Here is a 16,793-nt window from a genome sequence, read left to right as displayed (position 1 = left end):
TATGTTTTGATGTTAAGGTTATAAAACGGTCATAAATAATGCACTGTGCCAAATTATTAGCAGGCTACTGTTATTTGAGTGAATTCTGAAAAAGTGGAACACTTTTTGCATTTCTGTCTTCCTTAATCTCTTCAGACATCTATCCAACACATGATACGTCGCTGAAATCCTCAGATGTTTCTGTAGAGGTGTGGGCAGAATGTTTAGACTTTTTTAACCTCTACAGGATCGGTGCCCCCCCCCCCCCCCCCCCCCCCCCATGGGGGTTAAGCTAACGTAATGTGATTAGCATGAGGTTGTAAGTAACATGAACATTCCTGGACATAAACATACAGTTGAAGTCAGAAGTTTACATACACTTAGGTTGGAGTCATTAAAACTCATTTTTCAACCACTCCACAAATTTCTTGTTAACAAACTATAGGTTTGGCAAGTCGGTTAGGACATCTACTTTGTGCATGACACAAGTAATTGTTCCAACAATTGTTTACAGACAGAGATAATTTCATTTATAACTCACTGTATCACAATTCCAGTGGGCCAGAAGTTTACAAACTAAGTTGACTGTGACTTTAAACAGCTTGGAAAATTCCATTCATAAATCAATTAGGCACATTTGGGCAGTCTTGATTCAACATTTTGAACAGATATGCAATGGTTCATTGGATCAGTCTAAAACTTTGCACATACACTGTGGCCATTTACTGGACAAAATCTAAATTGTACATGGGATGGAATAATACATTATGGCCTTTCTCTGGCATTTCAAAGATGATGATACATAAAAACAAAATAAAAAATATTTTTTTTCTTTGTATTATCTTTTACCAGATCTAATGTGTTATATTCTCCTACATTCATTTCACATTTCCACAAACTTCAAAGTGTTTCCTTTCAAATGGTATCAATAATATGCATATCCTTGCGTCAGGTCCTGAGCTACAGGCAGTTAGATTTGGGTATGTCATTTTAGGAAAACATTTAAAAAAGGTTCGGATGGGTCGCATGCCTAATCCGCCTATAGCGAGTGGCAAACACGTTCTGGAAGATTGTCTATTGAACAATTTAAAAGTACACGCTGCCTACAGCCCACACTTCTATGCAAAAGACAAATTGTTGTTCAATATTTTGTTTACCTATACATGATTGTGTTTCTATCTCCTGCCTTGGTATAGGCTCTGAGATTAAATTGTATATGTTGTGCTCCTATCGCACAGCCATGCTAAAGCCTACCGTTACGGTCATAGGCCACCGGTCTATTTACTTTTGAGCATGGTTGGCAATTAAATGAGCGATGGATAAATGGTAGCCTAATATTTGTTGTATACAGGGAATAAACCAGTTATGTCAGAAAAGTAGAGACATCCCCTGTTATGATTTAGGCATATATAATTAAAGCAAATATAGGCTATTAGGCGAGATACTGCTATGTCATTTTCTTACCAGAGCCAAATGCATCTGTTTTATATAGGTCTACATTTTAATGTTTTTATTAGCCTACCATTAATTATTATAATTTCCGTGCATCAAACACCTCCATTTCCCCCAAAATAACAATATTTGCTTGCAATACAATTGATCAACCAACATAAGTTTTGAGTATGCATGGTCTTAGATATGCATAGAGATACACACCTTCCCATCAAGTTCAAAATGGATAAATAACAACTTTTGTAGGAAAACTGGCATAGCAGGGTAAATCAAGTGTGTGCTTGCGTGTGTACACGCTTGCTTGCGTTTGCATGTGTGCTCACATGTGCGTGTGTGTATGTGGGGCCGCTTGCTCGCTCGTGTGTGTCTGTGTGTTGGTGTGAGTACAGCATTCATATAAGCACTCTTGGTACTTAAAGACATTATTTCACTGCAGGTACTCCATTTTAATGATTTAATCAGCACGTCCCTCCATAATGATAGGTTGTGTGCACAGTGGAGCTCATTAGAGGTAATCTGGCTCTTTTATACACCAACTGAGTAATGAAATGCTTGATCAAATCCTCAAGAACCTCAATTGTTTTCTCATTTTGTCTGCATCCCAAATGGCACCCTATTCCTTTTATAGTGCACTACTTTTGCCCAGCACTCATAGAGATCAAAAGTAGTGAAATTAAATAGGGAAAAGGGTAGCCATTTGGGACGGACTTTGTGTTGCAGGATCTTTATTGGTTAGATTAGTGCACTAAAAGCTACATTCAGTTCATTCATTCTCATTTTGACAGAATGTAAGGAGAGGGTTGGTTTCCCATGTCTCTGTGTGTCTGTGCGTTAATAACCTGTACGCATACATAGCATGCATAACAGGCTACTATCATGATGTATGGAAATTATGGCATCTGAGCAACATCAGGTAACTTGTTATGCTGCAACACAGTCTCACATTCAATTCGCGCATATATGTACAAAATGTATTTCAGCAGATTTCGTGCGTTGTTGTGCATTTTTGGGGTGGTTCAATTCGTTTGAAAATACACTAATTTCTGTGCTACTTAATTCGTGCGAAAAGACACAAATTTAACCAGTAGGCGACACACAAGCCGTTGCAACAACCATGTAGACGCGATAATTTGTATTTCATTTTTGTTCTTCTTAATGGCTAATTCAACGTCATGAATATACAGAAATGTTGTCTTTGTTTAACCATGTTTTAAAATGTGTCGTTGTATGCCTATATGTACTGTTTTAGACTTGCTGAACAGAATTTTTGAGAAAAGACGCACATTTACGTGCGACTTAATTCGTGGGAAATATTGTTTTATTAATGCCAATGCTGTTTTCTGTGCTTGATTTCGCTTAATACTTTGGATACTGGTGCACTTGTAATCAGAACGCCTTTTTGTCATGTAGGCAACCATACACGATTTTCTTCATAACCCATTTCATATTTCGTGGAGCCTAAATTACACCATTTTCTTCATAATGCATGTATTACATGTTAAACAGGTTAATGTAAAATAATGAATTAGGTTGGCTTACACTTATGGCCTTTCCAAGGCCTTTCCATACCTTAAGGGAACATTTTAGCACTCGCCATATGGTTAGTGAGAAACGCCACATTGCAAATGTACTAGAGGTCCGGCGACGTTTCTAAAATTCGCGGATGGCGTCGGGCCGTGCGCGGGGGAGAGATCTTTCAGGAAGTCATCAAACGAAATCTCTCGGACGTTCGGTTTCCGTTTTATAAAAATAACACATTTTGGTCATTTTTCCGCAGTCTCGGAAATTCCCACCAGAGGGAAAATAAATCATATTGCAAATGCACAAGCACATTGCAAATGCACGTGGCCTTTTCTCCTAAACTTATTTCGAAGACGAAACTTGGTGAGCGTAGGTTTGGCGTAATGGACAGTTGGCCCCGAACAAGATGGCGTCGAGGCCTCAACGCTTTTTGAGTTATGGCCATTTTTCTGGGATTAAAGGTCAAAAACGCAAAGTAGGGTGCTAATTTGACCGCTTCATGTCAAAGTACATACGCATACGGTGTCAGGAAAAAAAGAACCAGCCATTTATCTATCGTAATTTAAGAGAAATCGTACATTGACAAATTGGTAATGTTCACAAAAAGGAGTTTAATTTTTTTTTTTTTTACAGATCCAGTTGCAGTGTGTTCAGACAAACATTTTTTAAGTGGGTCTCGAAGCTCTGCGAGAATTCTGTGATTTTATGTGATTTTATGAAATAACACACACTCATTTAACCCTCTGTAAATAAGTCAGTTCTTAACATAAATACTTAAAACTCAATATTATATAAGAGCCTACCCCAAGGAGGATATGTGTTCACTTTCAGCTTCCTATGTCAACCGGAAGTACCTTAAAATGGTGCCATAGGGTCAGTTTCGAAGGGTTAAAAAGGTCAGATCTTTTCAAAACTTCACTTGTGTGATTAGGCAACCCTCATGAACTGTAAATCAGTAATTTCTCTCAACAGATGTCAAAGAAAAGCTCTCACACACACACACACACACACAGCAAGGATGGAGTGAAAAAGTACGGTGCTTAAAGACACACAAAGCCTGCAATGGCATTACCATTATCTCCAGGCCATGCCGAGTTCAACGAGATGCCCCGCTTGACCGTAGCTCGCTCGGTCTGAGTGCAGCGACAGTGACAAGAAGAAGGACCCAAATGACCCTTTGACCTCAATTTCATATTTGTTTGCTTTTGGGAGACAAAGAGAGAACCGTTAAGGTTAGAAGCACAATTTGACCTCAGGAACGTTCCTAAGGTCCTCCCGATCTGTGCAAGCCTAACATTGACCGTGTGGCATTAACCCTTAACAGTTAAAAGAAGGTGTTAACATCAAACAGTTTACAATGACTGTTTGAATACATTGCCTGCTCCCCTAAATTCAACATGAAGCCTATGTGGGTTAATAATGCCTTATGAACCTGTCTTCAATGACAATCCATCAGGCCACTATGAGGTCTACCTGTGTCGATTCTAAGCTTCCTGGAGCAACCGGAAGTGGTTAAATCACCCTAAAAGTGTTTGCCATACCCAACCTGCAGTTTGAGAGAAATAGTGCATTCAACCCTATGTAAATCAGTGAGTTCTTAACGTATAGACTTAAAACTCAGGATTCTGTAAAAGCCTACTCCAATGAGGATATGTGTTTACTTTCAGCTTCCTGTGCCAACCGGAAGTGCCATAATTGGTGTCAAAAGGGCTGTTTCGAAGGGTTAAAAAAGTCAAATCTTTCCAAAACTTAATATATGTGAATAGGCAACCCTCATGAACTGTAAATCAGTCATTCATCCCATCAGATTTCAAGGAAAAATTTACACACCCACACAGAAAGGATGGAGTGACATACTGAGGGGCTTAGAGGCAGACAGTGCCTGCAATAGTTACTTTTGTTCAAACTTTTAAAGAACCGTCAGACCTAGAGTTCTGAAACTTTACAAACCTGTTCTAGAGCTCAGGTCGATTAAGCACGGTGAGTTATGTGGCTCTAGAAGTTTCTCGGACCGATTAAAAGCCTCGTGCATTTGCAATGACTTCAATTCATTTTGAGCATTACAAAATGGTGACATTTAGAAAAGTCCCAGAGTTGCAAGACTAGGTGCATTGAAACCGGCTCGGCCCATAGAGACGGACCCCGACATTTCTGTCCGATAGCTCATTCAAGGACCCCGTAGCAAGGCATGGAAATAAGTGGAATTTCATCACCAATTAAGGTTTTGCTCGGGCACCGAATGACCTATCGAGCCGAAACTTGGGATTCGAGGTCGCCTCACATAGGGCTAAACATAATGTGAGAACTGGACCCGCAGCTAGAACATAACTACGTATTATTTGTTTTATTATGGTTTAAATGGAAGGCGCTGTGAATTTCGGGCCTGCTCTGAAATATGTGATAGTTGGCTTCTAAACGAGTTGGAAAAAGTGAGTTTGGAGTCAGATGGTATCAGTTTGGTGTCTGAAAATATCTAATTGACTGATGGACACTGACTTGCTAGTTGACTTTTGTGCATTTGCAATATGTTTCAACAGTGAGGTACCATCACCAAAATCGACATGATGAAATTTAACACAACGAGCGATGGAGAGGAACCACTATCACTGCCCGGCCATCCCGAGGTCATCAGGCCAGTCATTTTTGCATTTCTGCAGTATTTAAGAGAATGCCAAATTCATGGCCAAATTCATGGTACATGCCCATTGAATCCTATTGCAAATGTAACGTTACATTTGCAATATGATGTGATGTTTTTCACTGTTGAATCATATTGCAAATGTAACGTGCATTTGCAATATGTTTAAACAGTGAAAAACCACCAAAATAGCATTCTGAAATCACCACTAAAAATGACATCACCATAGTCTCCAGGCCGTGCCGAGTTCAACGAGATGCCCCGCTTGACCGTAGCTTGCTCGGTCTGAGCGCAGCGACAGTGACAAGAAGATGACCCTTGACCTACATTTCAAGTCTTTTGCTTTTGGGAGACAGAGGGAGAGCCGTTACGGTTTAGAAGCACAATTTGACCTCAGGAACGTTCCTAAGGTCTCTGTGCAAGCCTAACCTTGACCGTGTGGCATTAACCCTTAATAACAGTTAAAAGAAGGTGTTTACATCAAACAGTTTACAATGACATCTCACCCCATAGGAGCTCATTGCCTGCACCCCTAAATTCAACCTGAAGCCTATGTGGGTTATGAATGTCTTATGAACCTGTCTTCAATGACAATCCACCAAGCCACTATGAGGTCTACCTGTGTTGATTCTAAGCTTCCTGGAGCAACCGGAAGTGATAAAATCACCCTAAAAGTGTTGCCATACCCAACCAGCAGTTTGTGATATATAGTGCATTCAACCCTGTGTAAATCAGTCAGTTCTTAACGTATAGACTTAAAACTCAGGATTCTGTAAAAGCATACCCCGATCAGGATATGTATTTACTTATAGCTTCCTGTGCCAACCGGAAGTGCCTTAAAATGGGGTCATAGGTGCTGTTTCGAAGGTTTAAAAAGTCAGATCTTTCTAAAACTTTAAATGTGTGAATCGGTCAACCCTCATGAACTGTAAAATCAGTCATTTCTCTAAATAGATGTCAAAGAAAAGCTCTCTCTCTCTCACACACACACACACACACACACACACACACACACACACACACACACACACACACACACACACACACACACACACACACACACACACACACACACACACACACACACACACACACACACACACACAGCAAGGATGGAGTGAAAAAGTATGGTGCTTAAAGACACACAGAGCCTTAAATTCTTTTAGGGGGGGATCCAGACTTCCATACCCGCTCTGGGAGCACTATACTACCCCCCCAAATCAATGGGTGCTGGCCTGAGTGATTTATGGAGGTTTTCAAAAAATATTCAAACTTTTCGTGCACCTGGTATTTTTTGGGGGTTACCAGGCGTCATTTTTCAAAACGGTTGAAATTGCTTTTAGGGGGCATCCAGAGTGTCACATGACCGGATGAGGTAACTATTCTTGTTCTTCTTGTAACTTTCCGGTAGGCTAGAAGCTTTCCGGTGTTTTGCTGCTCGACACAGGTCGACGCAGGTATTGCACTTGATTTATCGTTATCGTAACCGTAGGTGCAGCCAAGTGGAAATACGAAAGCTTTCTAGCTATTTCGCACTGACGGTCATTTGAACACAAGAACGTTTCTAGTGAAAAGGTGCTTACACTCAGAGCCATGTATTTACACTCAGCCACCCTAGCCTTATTACGGGTTAACATTTTGGTAATTTTGGTTGGCCAACAAAATGTAAGACTACAATGACTGCATACGTTTCCCCAAATGTTATACGAAAAAAAAATGTTTTTTTATTGATGGACAATGGCAAGGCTGCCATTGTATTTTCAGTTACATTCTGGTCAATAAAAATGGTTTACACGTTTGTTTTTTAAGAAATACATGGAACTACAACCGAATAAAACACCATTAGCCATCATGCATTGCTTACATTCATTCTATACTGAAAAGTCTGTTCAGAAAAATCGAAAACAGTACATATAGGCATAAAACCACAATGTTTTAATAGGGATTAAATAAAGACAATATATATATAACCTCTTATGGTTATATGGTTAAAAAAAGACAAAATATCTATATATTCATAACGTAAAATAAATAAATACAGGCGATCGCGTCTATGGTTGTTGCAACGGCTTGTGTGTCGCCTACTGGTTAAATTCGTGTCTTTTCGCACGAATTAAGTAGCACAGAAATTCGTGTATTTTCGCACGAATTAAGTAGCACAGAAATTCGTGTATTTTCAAACGAATTGAACCACCCCAAAAATGCACAAAAACGCACGAAATCTGCTGAAATACATTTTGTACATATATGCGCGAATTGAATGTGAGGCTGGGCTGGTTATACCATTAGGCCTACCTTTTTCTTATTTAATTTAAGAGGGTTGATTATAGAATCAGTGCATTGGGATATTATTCATGAAACCGGCCTAGCATTAAATACATAATAATACATTGACACATTTAATATAGGTCAATACAATGCATTTCACCAAATGTAATCAAATGTTAGAGATTGAAGTTGATGTGTCCAGAGCTCACCTGTCGACTGCTATTGCGCACATTGAATAGATGCTTGAAAACACTGCTGTGACAGGGAAAAAGTTGTGGAACTTGCAGTAGGATTCTCCAAAGTACCAATTGCCGTGAGCAGCGTATATGAAATTAATCAACGTGTTGAACGCGGCCATTAAGGCGTCAGAGAAAGCCAAGTTGAGTAAAAAGTAGTTTGTCACGGTCCGCATTCTCTTGTGCGCTAATACGATCCAAATCACTATCAGGTTCCCAAAAACCGCCACGGCCAGCACAAGGCTGTACGCGACCGACCATAGCACGATGCGCCAAGCCGGTTGTACGAACTGATTTGTAAAGGTCCTAGTTGTGTTTGATCCGTTGTTTGCCGCTGCCATTCCTCTAGTCTCCCTGCCGAGATTTACTTGGATTCAATGCCTGGAGGTGGCATCAGTTGTATTGGCACACAACTCCGCAGCGCACCAAGACGCGCAAATGCTCTGCTCAATACGGTCACGTTCAGTCCCTCTTCATTTATATTGCTGTTCCCGTAAATACAGGGCCAACGCGTTTGGGAGACAGTCGTAACAACATGTCCAGTGACAACTCCAATAAATAATTTACACTTGAGGAGCGCGGAACTTCTGATCCATAGGATAGGCTACTACTTAAATAGGCGACCGATTATATTCGAACAGTTCTAATTTCTAATAGCATCCTCATTCATTCTCTTGAATGCATCCGAATGAAACTGCGCAACGTTGAAAACGGCAGATCCTTCAGCTACGCTTCCATACAAACGAGACAAACATATGGCAAGCATAGAATTTGATGGCGAGTCACTTATAAATGCCTTACATAATCCTGATAAACGACATGCACGCATCAGGAACTGATGAACGGTCTGCCGCCTCCATTGACTGAGTCATTAATTTCACTCGTGGGACATCTCCGTGATCAATGCTACTTTGTCATTGTCACTGCAAGTATTGAACATATACGTTTATTGACTAAGTTTATTAAACAGTCATGTTTGATAAAGGTGTCTAGTATCTCCAAAATGCGTTGCTTTTACCCTAAATAACTCTCTTAATTTCCAAGATCGATTTTCAATAGATGGATCTGCCAAGGCCTTACCACCTAAATTAATTTAGTTCCCAATAGACCTATGTCAACCTTTTCTCGATGGACTGACTCGTTGATCCTAATGCACTCATTCTAAACAATGAGTCAAACTTTCAGGGTACCAAACCAAGATGTGTCTTTGAAGCTTCAGCTTTGGAGATCATGCTCGGTTGTGACTGATCAACTTGTATCTCATAACGAAAGTCACGTTATCCAAAAACTCCACAGCCCTCCCTCTGTATTCAGCAGCATCCAAACCACCTCGCATCCTCATTTGTGTCACCTAAGCAGTATGGAAAGGACAGATAGGCCTCATCCCAAACGGCTCTGTAATAGTGCCTGTGTGTAGCTGGTGTAGAGGAGTCAGGCGCAGGACAGCAGATACGAGTCATAAACGTAATTTACTCAAATATTCACAAATACAACACAATAATACGAGCCCACAATAACGGACCGTATTACAAACCAACAATCACTCACAAACAAACATGGGGGAACAGAGGGTTAAATAATGAACAAGTAATTGGGGGGAATGAAACCAGGTGTGTAAGACAAGGACAAAACAAATGGAACATTAAAAGTGGATCGGCGATGGCTAGAAGGCCGGTGACGTCGACCGCCGAACGCCGCCCGAACAAGGAGAGGGACCGACTTCGGTGGAACTCGTGACAGGCACCCTATTCCCATTCTAGTGCATTACTCTGGTCAAAAGTGGTGCACTATATAGGGAATAGGGTGCTATTTGGGACACACTCAGAGGCAGGTGGGAAAGTGCTTTTTATCCACTGATCTACATGCTCAGTAGAAAAAGTAGAAAAGGTGACGCCACACTGATGTTAGGACATTAATGTCCCCGACCACATGTGTTCACTGCTGAGGGAGTCAGGCCAATTAGTTTTCTCTCTCCCCTTCTCCTGGTGGGTTCCCCTAGCAATTATGCACGATTACACCTGATGGGTTCCCCTGGCAATTAGGCAGGATTACACCTGATGTGCCCCTTTTAATGAGTCATTTAACCGTCTGCGTTCCTTCTTAGCTGGATTACGTAAGGGGAGCTGTAAGGGACATCTTCTGGTGGTGTGGGAATAGAGTGGGGGTGACTTGCACGCATGCACGTGTAACAGTTTATCTTTAGTCCGTCCCCTCGCCCCGAGCCGGGCGCGAACCAGGGACCCTCTGCACACATCAACAACAGTCACCCACGAAGCATCGTTACCCATCGCTCCACAAAAGCCGCGGCCCTTGCAGAGCAAGGGGAACCACTATTTCAAGGTCTCAAAGCGAGTGACGTCACCGATTGAAACGCTATTAGCGCGCACCACCGCTAACTAGCTAGCCATTTCGCATCGGTTACGCACACACGCGCGCACACAGGGGGTCATCAGATATTCATTGTCTGCAGGCATCCTTGTCTCTGCAATAACAATGGGAGTCATTGTCACAAAGGCGGAAAGGCAGATAGGAGGAAGCGAGATCAGGTGGGAACATTCTAACCAATGAGAGGGCAGATATGTGTGTGAACAACAGACACAACTCCGATATACATTTTTTTTCTCAAAGTTGCCGAGATGCCAAGCGGGTCCACTTATATCAGTGCATTTGTAACAGCCTACAGATTCCCGAAACTTCTATTCGATCAAATAAGCCTCACTTAGCAAATTAGTAACACACATTTTTGTTGACCAAATTCTACACACAAAGAAATCACCACTTGGTCTGCCTCTCGCTTAGTCTCTTCGTCTCTGCCTATAGGTTAGTGATTATCCCTCAACCCCTTCTCAAGGACCACTCCCCAATTTACTGTTTATGAACTACTCCAAACAAGAAGTTCCCGGCCTCACAGGAAAAAGATAGCTATTTTATTGTGTTCTTTTCTATTATATTCCATTCTCTAAAAGGGACAGATGGAACAGTTCAAATCTCTCACACATTCTATACTTTACACAAAAGACCTAAAAAAGGCAATTCATATGAACATATTAGGATGCTCAATGTCTATCTATTCTCTCTTTTCCCTCTTCTTCAAATAATACAATGCAAACTTAACCACAAGGCTCTGCTATGTTTATAATGGCTTCATCTATTCCTCAACTATTCTTAATGTCTGTCATTCTACAGATTGCGACAGCAGGGGATGTTGAGTCTGATTCTGTCTGGTTCTGAATTCTGTTTGCCAGAGGGGTTTCACACAATGACCGTTCAATCGGTCCTTTCAGTCCACTTGGTATAAGTGGCATGGTCTATCAAAGGAGAAGGATAGCTAGCCTTGGGAGAAAATGGAGTTGGAATTGGATGGCTGGTAAGAGGTTGTTACCATAGCCTTTGACCTGCCTCATTTCTAGAACTGTGTAGGAGAGGAGTAGAGATTCGTCTCTCACCAATAGGATATAACAGTTACTCAATCGCTTTGGCTCATTTTTTGAAACAGTCTTAACATTCTCTAAACTGTTAAGTGCAATTGTCGCAACTGTTTTATGGGACATTACAACTCTATCGCATGTCTGCAAAATGTAGTAACTCACCCAAAACATTGAATTCATGCTTCTAAACCTAGTTATTTTGTCAGTAAATTGGCCAATGCCACCAAAATGAAAAGTTTTTTGTCATCGTGTGAGCCGTACTGGTCAAAATGTTTAGATGTTTTTTCACCATGGCAGTTAGCGCTGGAAATGCTTGTTATGTACAAATGCTAGTTTTGTTCTACTTTTTTGTTGACACTGACTGCTTACTGTACTATACAAGAAGGTCAGTTTTGTCTAGCTGAATGCTATTGTGTATCACATTGAAGTTTTTAGATCCCGATTTCAACAGTAGGTGAAAGTTTACTGGGAAAAGTCGATACTGTACAATACCTGTCACGACCCCTACCGAAGGTGACTCCCCTTCCTGTTCGGGTGGTGCTCGGGCGGTCGTCGTCACCGGCCTACTAGCTGCCACTGACTTTTTCCTCCCCCTCCTTATTTGTTTATTGGTTACACCTGTTTTTAATTAGGGTGATTAGTAGGGCTTTATTACCCAGCCGGCCCGCCTGTTGGGTGTGCGGGATTGTTTTGTGTACTGTTTGTACATGCGTGTATGTCACGGTTCGTGGTAGTTGTATTTTCGGAACTATTTTGTTCCCCTTGTCTGTTGGGGCATTTGGTTGGAGTGGGGTCGTGTTTCACCTTGGTGGTGATTAAAAGTTACGCTACTCTGAACTCTCTGTCTCCTGCGTCTGACTCTTTCCTCCACTACACCCCGGGCATTACAATACCGTACTACACAGAAAAAGGATATGCACATCTCTATGTATACAGAACATTTATTTTTGTAGCAATGTGCTACATGTAAACAGAACATTCACATTTGCATGTCCATTTTTACATATTTCTTACTTGTAAAGTCACATATAGTGAACAGAAAAAAAAAAAAATGCAGTACTTTTGTAAAAAACTATACATTTTACCTCCTCACACTACGTAACACTACAAGTTCCCATCTTCTTGGTGGACATCCTGTCGCTCTTGTTGGTCTGGCCAGAGATTTTCATCATCATCACATCTGATGTTTTCCCTTGCGATGCACCGGGGGAAAAATCTCCTTGCGTGGCGCAACCATCCCCTGCAATGATCGCCTGTGATGTCCTCACAAGCAGCATTCATGGCATCTAACAGAGACATCTGATCTTGTGCCCGATAGTCATATACTTTCCACCTCCATGCTGAAAAACAACTATTCTATCGGATTCAGGAATGGGGGGGATGGTGGAAGGAACTCCATTGTTATCCTTTCATGCACAGCAAACCATTCCCTAATAATGTTGGTTCAGTGGAAGCTGACATTATTCCACACAATTACATAATTTGGCAAATCTGGTCTAACTAAACCTCTTTGGTGTTCTGTTATTAGGTTCTGTAAAGTGTATTTAGGAAGACCAGGAGAAGTTGTGTGTTATAGGGCCCAATGTGTGGAATATGTGCGCTCACAACATTCTCAGAAATGGCAGCACACATTGTAATATTGCCCCCATGTTGGCCTGGTGTGCCAATTGTGGCTCGGTGTCCAATGAGATTGCGGCCACGTCTCCTGCCTTTGCCAGATTGAACCCAGCCTCGTCCACAAAAACAAGAATGTGGGTCAATTCATGTCCTTCCAGCTCCATTATTCTCCATATAGTAATGCAGAAACAAAATATAAAGTTGGTTTTACTACTTTTTTTTACATAGCCTATTCGAGAATCAGACAGTTTAGTAAAGTATAAATTTATAAATAGTATGCGCAAAACACCAGTCTCAACGTCAACAGGGAAGAGGCGACTTCGGGATGCTATCCTTCTAGGCAGAGTTGCAAAGAAAAAGCCATATCTCAGACTGGCCAAATAAAAATATAAGATTAAGATGGGCAAAAGAACACAGACACTGGACAGAGGAACCCTTCCTAGAAGGCCAGCATCTCGGAGTCGCCTCTTCACTGTTGATGTTGAGACTGGTATTTTGTGGGTACTATTTAATGAAGCTACCAGTTGAGGACATGTGAGGCGTCTGTTTCTCAAACTAGACACTCTAATGTACTTGTCCTCTTTCTCAGTTGTGCACCGGGGCCTCCCACTCATCTTTCTATTCTGGTTAGAGACAGTTTGCGCTGTTCTGTGAAGGGAGTAGTACACAGCGTTGTATGAGATCTTGGCAATTTCTTGCATGGAATAGCCTTTATTTCTCAGAACAAGAATAGACTGACGAGTTTCAGAAGAAAGTTCTTTGTTTCTGGCCATTTTGAGCCTGTAATCGAACCCACAAATGCTGATGCTCCAGATACTCAACTAGTCTAAAGAAGGCCAGTTATATTTCTTCTTTAATCAGCACAACAGTTTTCAGGTGTGCTAGCATAATTGCAAAATAGTTTTCTAATGATCATTTTAAAATTATAAACTTGGATTAGCTAACACAATGTGCCATTGGAACACAGGAGTGATGGTTGCTGATAATGGGCCTCCGTACACCTATGTAGATATTCCATTTAAAATCAGCCGTTTCCCGATACAATAGTCATTTACAACATTAACAATGTCTACACTGTATTCCTGATCAATTTGATGTTATTTTAATGAACAAAAGAATGTGCTTTTCTTTCAAAAACAAGGACATTTCTAAGTGACCCCAAACTTTTGAACGGTAGTGTATATATATTATAATAAATGTCACCATTCCATTTCATTGGTCCCCAGAAAACACATTGATCTTTGCAGCTCTACTGCCCCCATGTGGTTTAAAGTAGCATCACTACAGAAGAGTGCACAGTATCAATCCAATATCTCCTTATCTCTCCAAATCAGGGCTGCAGGCAAACACGTGGTGAGCAGGCATTTGCCAGTGTGGTTGAAGTGACTTTACTCAGCAGGCTAGGAGAACTAACGCAGCAGGTTAGGAGAACTAATACAGCAGGTTAGGAGAACTAACACAGCAGGTTAGGAGAGTGAGGTTAAGGTTAGGAAAAGGGTTAGGTTCCGTCTTAGCTGAAATGCTACAGTTGTCCCCAACTCGACATCTACATGGAGCTATACTCCATCAAGCCACAACTGTAGAAGCCATCATTTCCGAGAAACCATCAGTATCATAACACCCCAACATTTTGGGGTATTAGACTGACTTGCCTTGCCTTGTGATTGGTCAACTAATGCACAATTAGTAGCCTATGTCTTTCTCATCAGAGTGCTGCAGGTTGTGTGTGTGTGAGGCACCGTCTGCAACCGCAGGGCTCTCCAGAGGGTGGTGGGGTCAGCCCAACGCATCATCGGAGGCACACTGCCTGTCCTCCGGGACTTCCGACTTCAACTGTATCTATGTAATAGAACTCAAAGGTTTTTTTTTAATGGGAGCTTCCCCAATGTCAAACATGTAAAGTGTGGTGTACCGCAGGGCAGCTCACTAGGCCCTCTACTCTTTTCTATTTTTAGCAATGACCTGCCACTGGCATTAAACAAAGCATGTTTTTCCATGTATGCTGATGATTCAACCATATGTGCATCAGCAACCCAAGCTAATGAAGTCACTGAAACCCTTAACAAAGAGTTGCAGTCTGTTTTGTAATGGGTGGCCAGTAATAAGCTGGTCCTGAACATCTCTAAAACTAAGAGCATTGTATTTGGTACAAATCATTTCTTAAGTGGTAGACCTCAGCTGAATCTGGTACTGAATGGTGTGGCTGTTGAACAAGTTGAGGAGACTAAATTACTTGACGTTATCTTAGATTGTAAACTGTCATGGTCAAAACATATAGATTCAGTGGTTGTAAAGACGGGGAGAGGTCCAGCCGTAATAAAGAGATGCTCTGCTTTTTTGACACCACACTCCAAAAAGCAAGTTCTGCAGGCTCTAGTTTTGTCAAATCTTGATTAGTGTCCAGTCGTGGGATCCTAATAAAATACCAAATACCAAATCTGTTGTGTAATGTAATGAAATGTTTTAATTGTATATAGTGTATATTTCAGACTCTGAAAGGGCTCCTTCTGATATTTCTTTCTTTTTACTTTTTGGATTATGTGTGTATTTCTTTGTATTGCTAGGTATTATTACTGCACTGTTGGAGCTAGAAACATAAGCATTTCGCTGCACCCGCGATAACATCTGCAAGTCTGTGTATGCAACCAATAAACGTTGATTTGTGTGTGTGTGTTTGTCCAGACCAATTTGATTCACAGAAATCACATGCCGGCCGTCATGACGCACGTCTACGAAGAAAGCAGAGTGCTTTCCATGGGACAACCAAAGTTTCAATGGGGCAACCACACTTCTTCACTTTCCATGGGGCAACCACAGAATAATAATAATAATAAGAAGAAGAAGAAATCTCCACCACTCTGGTACATGTGGTGCCACCTCAGCTCCTAATCTCTCCTGTCCTGTTTGAGTCTTATGTGTGATTGACTAACCCAACAGGATTAGTGGGCTAATTACAGCTTTGGAGGAAGAGTGAGAGAGAGGGGTGGAGACAAAAGGAAGATGGAAACGGAGGACAAAACAGGCGAAGAGGGAGGGCAATGAGGAAGAAAATGAAGAAAACAGAGGTACAGCACACCCACTTTAGAATGTTATTAGTTGACACAGGGAAAGTATATGTTTTGGTAGCACTTTATTGTATGGTACAGACATGACGAAGTATTTACTCAAAATGACACTGAAAAGGTAATTACACAGTAACAACCTATGAATTACAAGCACCACTAGACACCAATTGTGTTGCTAAAGATATGTTGATTGCTGAATTTGCATTTTGCTCTAGGACCGTTGTTGGGAGTTACCTCCCTAGCCGCAGTCATCCAAGAAACTGCTCTTTCTCATCCATTCCTTCCTTTCCCGCAGCCCCCCACAGACCTTCTCTTTCTCGTCCATCCTTTCCTTTCCCGCACCCCCTACAAACCTTCTTTCTCATCCATACCTTCCTTTCCACCACCCGCCACAAACCTTGCACCTAACAACTTATGAAAAAGTTATGAATGATGGCTAAGATCACGACCAATGTCTTACCTCTCTCTTTCTCTATCTCTCAGCACTTTGTACTGCAGTGGTTTAGGACCAGCAGAGGGAGTTCCTACTACATCATAAATGTCGCTAACTGAAAACTTTTCTGAAAATTACTTTAACGGGGAAGGAGGC

At 41.4% G+C, this 16,793-nt stretch overlaps 1 protein-coding gene across 1 annotated transcript in view; it reads right to left on the bottom strand.

Annotated features, from left to right (window-relative positions):
• The window catches only part of LOC120034714 (neuromedin-K receptor-like), a 36,888-nt gene extending 28,447 nt beyond the window's left edge, over positions 1 to 8,441 (bottom strand). The window contains exon 1 of the mRNA XM_038981322.1: positions 8,068 to 8,441. Coding sequence (XP_038837250.1) covers positions 8,068 to 8,435 — 368 coding nt within the window. The 5' untranslated portion in view covers positions 8,436 to 8,441. The remainder of the gene's footprint in view (positions 1 to 8,067) is intronic.
• Positions 8,442 to 16,793: the final 8,352 nt, after the last annotated feature.

The sequence above is a fragment of the Salvelinus namaycush genome, chromosome 42 (genome assembly GCF_016432855.1).
Source record: "Salvelinus namaycush isolate Seneca chromosome 42, SaNama_1.0, whole genome shotgun sequence".
NCBI classification, from domain to species: domain Eukaryota; kingdom Metazoa; phylum Chordata; class Actinopteri; order Salmoniformes; family Salmonidae; genus Salvelinus; species Salvelinus namaycush.
Note: the sequence above shows the minus strand (reverse complement) of the source record. Positions and strands in the feature narration are given on the sequence as shown.